Here is a 6,620-nt window from a genome sequence, read left to right on the forward strand (position 1 = left end):
CAGCCAAGGCGGCTGGCTGCGCGGGCATTCAGAGCACATGTTGGGGTTGGGATTACGAAAATTGAGCAACGTACTTGTGCCGGGGGCGACTGGGGAAAAGAGGGGGAGGGGGGTAGGCACCGGGCCCATAGCTGCAGGCCTGGCTGCTGCTGCACCGCGACAGGACCAGGTTGGCTGGACGTCTAGTAGCGGGCGGCCGCACTGTGTCGCGGGCCGACCTCGCCTTATCACTAGCAGCCTCTGGCAGGGTGGGGGCGGCCAGGGCGGCGCGGGCCCAGTGTACCGCCGGCCGCCATGGCCGCCATGCGGCGCACTCCCCGTCACCGAGCGGCAGCGGCACACGGTGAGCATGATCGACCTAACCTTAAGGGGGGCGGGGCACGTCGAGTCTGTAGGAATATTAAGTTTGGACAGAGGGCAGGTAGACTTTCCTCCCCCTGAAATTGCCTTGCCGCAATACGGCATCGATGGTGATGGTGATGTCGCGCTCCTGCGTTACAGGGCCAGGGCTCCGCCTGCAGCTGCTGATCCTGCTGGGCGCGGCGATCCTGGGGCCCCCCGCGGCCCGCGCCCGCCTCCCCGACCCGGAGTGGGAGACCCTGCCGAGGCACGAATACGAGGAGCAGGACACCACCACCACCACCACCACCACCACTGCTGCAACCACGACTACGACTTCCACTCCGACGACGGCGGCCCTGACCAAAGACATGCCGGTCCACCGCGACGATCACGGCGGAGCTATCGGCGCGCACCTCATCCGGGGGAAGCTGCCCGTCCGGGTCGGGCTGACGCGCGGCGAGCTCAAGGCCATCCTGACGATGGTGTCGGCTCGACTGCGGAAAGAGGCGGGCGATCTGTCGACCAATCGGGTAAGCGACTGGGACCTGGTGGTGGCCAGCGACACCTATGCCAAGAGCTCTGTTCCGTACCTCTTGGTGCTCGCCGATCACCTGCGTGCCAAGCAAACCACCACCACAACCACCACAACGGCGGCAACGACGGCAACGACGGCAACGACGGCGCTACCGGGCAGGACTGGGGACTGTTTCTGCCCGGTTACAGCCGCCAGGTCCTGCGAGGCGGTGTCCCTCCCCGACGAGGACAAGCACCGCGCTCGCGAGGCGATCTCAGAAAAGCCCAACCGATCTGCAGAGATCAGGAAGACGGTCGCCGAAATTATGGCTGGCATCAAGAACCGACCGGGGCCCTCGAAAGATCCGCAGGCAGCCATGCCCGACTTCAACACCATCAACGAGCAGCTGCAGGGGCTGAGCGCGATCCTCACCCAAGCCAAGAAGGAGGCCCAGGAGGCCCAGGAAGCCAAGGAGGCCATGGAGGCAACATCCACGACGCAAACTCTGTCGACGCAGACGGCTAAGCCTAGTGTGCGGCAGCCAGCGCATCCGCAGGGGCCGCCTCCAGGACACGCCTCAGGGCCAGGGTCGGGGCCGGGGTTAGGTCCAGGACCTGGACTTGGGCTCGGATCTGGGCCAGGACCGGGGTCAGGACCGGGGTCAGGACCGGGGTCAGGGCTAGCCTCAGGGACAGCCTCAGGGCCAGCCTCAGGGCCAGGACCGAGTCCAGGGCCGGGGTTAGGTCCAGGACCTGGACTTGGGCTCGGATCTGGGCCAGGACCGGGGTCAGGACCGGGGTCAGGGCCAGCCTCAGGGACAGCCTCAGGGCCAGCCTCAGGGCCAGCCTCAGGGCCAGGACCGGGTCCAGGGCCGGGTCCAGGGCCGGGGTTAGGTCCAGGACCTGGACTTGGGCTCGGGTCTGGGTCAGGACCGGGGTCAGGATCAGGGTCAGGACCGGGGTCAGGGCCAGCCTCAGGGCTAGCCTCAGGGCCAGCCTCTGGCCTGGGGCCGGCACCCGCACCAGGGCAGCTCGCGGTGCAAATGCCTGTGCAGTCACCCTTGAATACTGCAGCGCAGGCCCTGGGACAACAGGTGCCGTGGCACGCGCCAGTGCAGCACCCTGCGCAGTCCCCTGGACAACTGACTGGACAAGACACGCCGGACTTTTCTCGCCCGAACCAATTCGATCAGCTCTCGCCGGTCAGCGGTCAGTCTTCGGCCCAGTACCCGCACCAGCCTGGGGGCCTCTACTCCCCGCAGAACAAGCAAGTCCTTCATCAACCTTATCATCATTCCACTGCCAACCCGTTCCAGTACCAGCCTGGCCTGCCCCCGTACAACCCTAGCCACCAGCAGCAGTTCTTGCCGCCGGCACAGACTGCACACCCGGACCTGCCAGCGCAGATGACTCCGGCCCCTCAGTACGCCAGCAGCCCGGCGGTGTCCGGCCCGCAGCACGACCACCAGCCGCATGTCCAGCAGGCCCAGCACGAGGCGGTCCATGGCCAGCCGGGCCCCTACCCTCACCTGCCGAACCCCGAAGCGCCCCACTCCGTTCCGCAGCGCCAGACAACGGCCCCGGCTCCGGCTCCGGCCCCAGCGCAACACGGCCTGCAGTACCCTCGTCCGGGGCTGCCTCCACCCCCACAGCCTGTGCAGCCGTACCCACCCGCACCGCAGCACCCACCGTTTGCTTACCAGCAGAGCCCGAACCGCTTCCCCTCAAACTTCCCCCAACAGGAGATTCACCAGCAATATCCACCAAATCCGCATGTGGCAAGCTTCCCGTTCCAACACCCGCACCCGGGCCAGGCACCTCAGGCTGCTTTGCCCACCACTGCCTCGTCCGAACCGCCATTTGCGGCGGGCGCGCAGCCCGCGCCGCCAGCACTGTCTGCTCCGGGCCCCGTAAGGGCGGGTGGCGCCGAGGTTCCGTCACCTGGACAACCCGCAGGCCAGGCGCAGCCCGAGACGCAGCCCCAGACGCAACTCAAGCAGGTGCAACCCCCGAAACAGCCCCTTGCTCCTTTCGGGCCACCGGCGGGACACACTCAAGGGTCTCTTTCCCCGGCAGGGATGTTCCCCTCCGCTGGAGGCCACGACGCCGCCAAGCCCTACGAGCACGCACCCCCTGCGATGCTACCCGGTTACGTACCGCAGCCCATAGGTTCATTCGCCGACCCGCAGCACGTAGGGTCGTTCCTACCGCCCCCGGGCGCTGGCACCCACCTCGCCGAGCATTTCCATGCACCACCTGCCCAGACATCCAGCTCTCTTAAGCCGGCTGCATTCACTGCAAATCCTCAACCTGCCGCACCATATATGCCTAGTGGTGCACATCTCCCACCTCACCCCGCATGGCCTGGCCCGCCGCCTGGACAGCACTTTCCAGGGGCCTTTAAATCCCCATCAGGATCTCCCGCGCACCTTCCGGGGTCCCCCCTATCTCCAGCGGAGTCCTCACAATCCCCAGGACAGTCCCCTCTGCAGTCCGGTGACCCTCCCAAACACTCCGCAAGCCACCCACAATCTCCAGTAGGCTTCTTTCCCTCGCCAGGTTCCTCGGCCGGCACCTCCCTGCCCGGGGGGCTCTCCCCTGCCGCCGACGAGTCCCGGGCGGAGGCCAAGCACACCCCAGCGCCAGTCTCCACCTCTGAACCTGCCGCCCCGGTATCCACAACCTCCCCTCAACCTACTGGCCACCAGTCCGGAAACTACTCAAACGGAATGCACAAGCCCGAAGGTGGCGAACCTCACCTCCCAGACGAAGCCACCCGGACCACAGCGGACGCGCCGCCCCCGACAGCGGGTGCAGAGACCCCGCTCCCGGAACACGTCCCGTACATGGCTGCGATATCTCAAGCATTTTCTGGACTTTCTGGCATAGGTGGATTGAATAGCATCCCGGGCATGGAAGGCAAGTCGACTCGGCTGGGCGGTCCCGGGCCGCAGCTGGCGCCGCGCCAACCACCATTCAGCTCCCTCAGCTCTCTCCGCGACATGGAGTCCAAGCCGGGGAGCGCAGCCGGGGCCGGGGCTGGGGCCGGGGCCCAGCACGTCGCCCGCACCTTGGAGCTGGAGAGCGACGACGACTCGGCCACGGAGCGGGGCAGGATCACGCACCCCGCTCAGGGGCACGCCGCCCCCACGCCGCGCCTATCAGGTTCGTCCCCGCCCGCCCACCAGCGGCGCCCGCCCGCACCCCGACACACCACGTGGAGAACGGTTCAATACAGTCGAAAGCATAAGTCGTGAGTCGCGGAGTGCCTTTCTTTGATTTGCCCCTCCCCCACCCCCTCCCTGTGCTTGTCTGTCTGAACAGACCGCTTCAAGAAGTCGATGTTGTTGATGCAGACTCGCAGCACGTCTCTCACACCCTGAAGGACGACGACGACGACGACACTGACAAAAACAACGATAACCGTAGTGGTGGTGGTCTTGACGATGACGAGGGTGGTGATGGTGGGGGTGATGTTGGTGCCGCAAACAGGGAGGCGGCCTTTGCCCGCGCTAACCACACGCGCATCGTGAATGGCGAGGACGTGGAGATCACAGAGCTGCCGTACCAGGTGAGCTTAGCCGTCCCCGGGCGAGGCGTCGCCGGCGCTGCGCTGCGAGGCCACTACTCCGCCCTGGTCTCCCGCAGGTGGCGCTGGAGTACGCGGGGCGCTACGCCTGCGGAGGCACCCTCATCTCCGAGTGGTGGGTGCTGAGCGCGGCGCACTGCTTCCTCCGGTAAGTAAGCAGGCGTCTAGTGACAGTGACGCGAACGCGACTCTTTCTCGGGACGCTGCTTCTGCTTCACGAGGGTCATGTTTTCTCCAACAGCAACGGCCCCAACGGGGCCCGCTGGATGGTGCGCATGGGCACGTCGCTGCGGCAGCGCGGCGGCCGCGTGGTGCGGGTGCAGGCGCTGGCCCGGCACCCGCACTACCGCGGCGCGCACGGCTGGGACGTGGCCCTGGTCCGGCTCGCGGAGCGCGCCGCCCTCGGCAGCGCCGTCCAGCCCGTGCGGCTGAGCGGCAGGGCCGAGGCGGACCCGCCCCCGGGCAGCAACATGACCATCTCCGGCTGGGGCGGCACCAAATACGTGAGTAACGAGTGAGAGTGGGGCGGTGAACACAGTCGGTCTAAGCGACTGCCTACAAACGGTGGCGGATACTCTGTATGGTGTACTTTGTGTGTGCAGGAGTCCAGCGACCTCCCCATCAAGCTGCAGCGGGCCAGGGTGCAGATCATCGACCGCAGGAGCTGCTCGGCCGAGTACGACGAGCTGGGCCTGAGCCCCATCCGCCCGGACGAGCTGTGCGCGGGCGGCCAGCGGAAGGACTCGTGCCAGGTAGGCGTCGTCGCCTGATCGTGTCGCGCTACGCACAGCGCACGGGGGCCTCTAACGGCGTGGTGTGGACCAGGGCGACAGCGGGGGCCCGATGGTGGACGCGACCACCGGCGTGCAGGTGGGCATCGTGTCGTGGGGCGTCGGCTGCGCGTCCTACCCGGGCGTGTACACCAAGGTCGGCAGCGCGGACATCAGGGACTTCATCAGGAGGACGGCTGGCGTATAAGGAGAGGGGGAGGGAGAGAACATTTCAATAAACCAATTGGCTACAGCATCTCGGAGGGTTGTGTTCAGTTCCACCCCCTTTCCCCCCTGGTCCGGGCGCTCTTTTGGTTTGACGTACCTTTTTTTTCACGGGGGTGTACAGTAGTGTAGAGTGCAGGCCGCGGCCCCCTCCCACGAGCCTGGCCCGGGCCGGCCGGCCCCGCCGCGGCCCACCTCGGGGTGCGCAGTGCGCGGCGGGGCGAGGGGAGGGCCGCCGCGGTGAGGGCCGCACTCGCCTCTGCTCGCCACCCGGCACCCGGCCTCACCGCTCACCGCGACGCGACGCCCTGGCGCCATGACGCTCTGGCTGTGTGCAGCCTTGCTGCTCGCGAGCGGGCTCGGTCTCGGTGAGGGCCGCCGTCCTCGTGACCATGTGCATCAATACCCTTGTCCGAACGCCATCTCATGCATCGCTTTGTTTTCGGCCGTGGCTCTCCGTGCATCGACAACTGGGATCGTTGATGTGAATTTCAGGGCGTGCCGGAATCGAGTATGTTCCCAAATGGAGTAAAAATGCTTCCAGTGAGAGTGTGACACCTTACAATGCTTCACCTACCGTTTGGCCAATGGCTAGATGCGTGTGTAGAGAGAAAAGAAATGTTTCTTTTCCTGATTCCCATCCGCAGATCGAGGGCACATTCGAAAAAAGTGACATCTGCTCACCCTGCGACTGTCCCCTTGCGCCAAATAGTCTCATCACTTTACAAGATGATGGTCACGGCGCCCAGTGAAGTCTTACTGGACAGCGGAGTTGCAGCCCCTGGAGCGAGGGGTAATCTTCTCTTCGTTGTGAGGGGCGGAAGACAACCGCAGGATCGCCCGGATCACTGACGGTTTCTTTCTCCCCGCAGCCTCGGCCCGCCCCCCGGCTGCCAGCCTCCCTGCCGCGGCTAAGGCCGTCACGCTCGCGCAGAAGCGCATCATCAAGGGCGAGCACGTGGAGATCGTGGGCGTGCCGTACCAGGTGTCGCTGCGGACCAGGAGGAAGGGCTACATCTGCGGCGGCTCCATCATCGGGCCCGAGTGGGTGCTCACGGCGGCACACTGCCTCCCCGGGTGAGGCGCGGGGTGTGCGAGGAGCGGGGGTGGGGCTGTGCGATAATATAGCGAGACGATATCGGCGATGAGCATGGGCTCGATACATCGAATTCGATATTTTC

At 66.0% G+C, this 6,620-nt stretch overlaps 2 protein-coding genes across 4 annotated transcripts; both read left to right on the top strand.

Moving 5' to 3' along the window:
• The first annotated feature begins 179 nt into the window (after nt 1-179).
• On the top strand, nt 180-5,470 carry LOC113214052 (basic proline-rich protein-like). Of its 2 annotated transcripts, XM_052267996.1 has the most exons (7): nt 180-343; nt 502-4,020; nt 4,212-4,426; nt 4,504-4,592; nt 4,686-4,947; nt 5,047-5,196; nt 5,270-5,470. In XM_052267996.1, the coding sequence occupies exons 1-7, from the start codon at nt 295-297 to the stop codon at nt 5,420-5,422; spliced, it is 4,437 nt and encodes a 1,478-aa protein (XP_052123956.1). In that variant the 5' UTR covers nt 180-294; the 3' UTR covers nt 5,423-5,470. The 2 variants fall into 2 exon arrangements, with proteins under 2 accessions (XP_052123956.1, XP_052123957.1); XM_052267997.1 differs by lacking the exons at nt 4,504-4,592; nt 4,686-4,947; nt 5,047-5,196; nt 5,270-5,470 and having other exon boundaries at nt 4,180-4,377.
• A 139-nt stretch (nt 5,471-5,609) lies between these two features.
• Nucleotides 5,610-6,608, top strand: LOC127749518 (tryptase gamma-like). Of its 2 annotated transcripts, none has more exons than XM_052268007.1 (4): nt 5,610-5,849; nt 5,935-5,950; nt 6,087-6,232; nt 6,312-6,608. In XM_052268007.1, exons 1-4 carry the CDS (start codon nt 5,756-5,758, stop codon nt 6,518-6,520), a joined length of 465 nt encoding a protein of 154 aa, XP_052123967.1. In that variant the 5' UTR covers nt 5,610-5,755; the 3' UTR covers nt 6,521-6,608. The 2 variants fall into 2 exon arrangements, with proteins under 2 accessions (XP_052123967.1, XP_052123968.1); XM_052268008.1 differs by having other exon boundaries at nt 5,610-5,807; nt 6,312-6,607.
• The last annotated feature ends 12 nt before the right edge of the window (nt 6,609-6,620 follow it).

The sequence above is a fragment of the Frankliniella occidentalis genome, unplaced genomic scaffold (assembly GCF_000697945.3).
Source record: "Frankliniella occidentalis isolate FOCC.00 unplaced genomic scaffold, Focc_3.1 Scaffold62, whole genome shotgun sequence".
NCBI lineage: Eukaryota > Metazoa > Arthropoda > Insecta > Thysanoptera > Thripidae > Frankliniella > Frankliniella occidentalis.

Excerpts from the sequence above, each read along its gene's own strand:
- LOC113214052 (XM_052267996.1), top strand. The coding sequence starts at position 295 with ATGGCCGCCATGCGGCGCACTCCCCGTCACCGAGCGGCAGCGGCACAC. Across the intron at positions 4,427-4,503 it reads TCACAGAGCTGCCGTACCAG|GTGGCGCTGGAGTACGCGGG; the intron begins GTGAGCTTAGCC and ends GGTCTCCCGCAG. Across the intron at positions 5,197-5,269 it reads AGCGGAAGGACTCGTGCCAG|GGCGACAGCGGGGGCCCGAT; the intron begins GTAGGCGTCGTC and ends GGTGTGGACCAG.
- LOC127749518 (XM_052268007.1), top strand. The coding sequence starts at position 5,756 with ATGACGCTCTGGCTGTGTGCAGCCTTGCTGCTCGCGAGCGGGCTCGGT. Across the intron at positions 6,233-6,311 it reads TGCAGCCCCTGGAGCGAGGG|CCTCGGCCCGCCCCCCGGCT; the intron begins GTAATCTTCTCT and ends TTCTCCCCGCAG.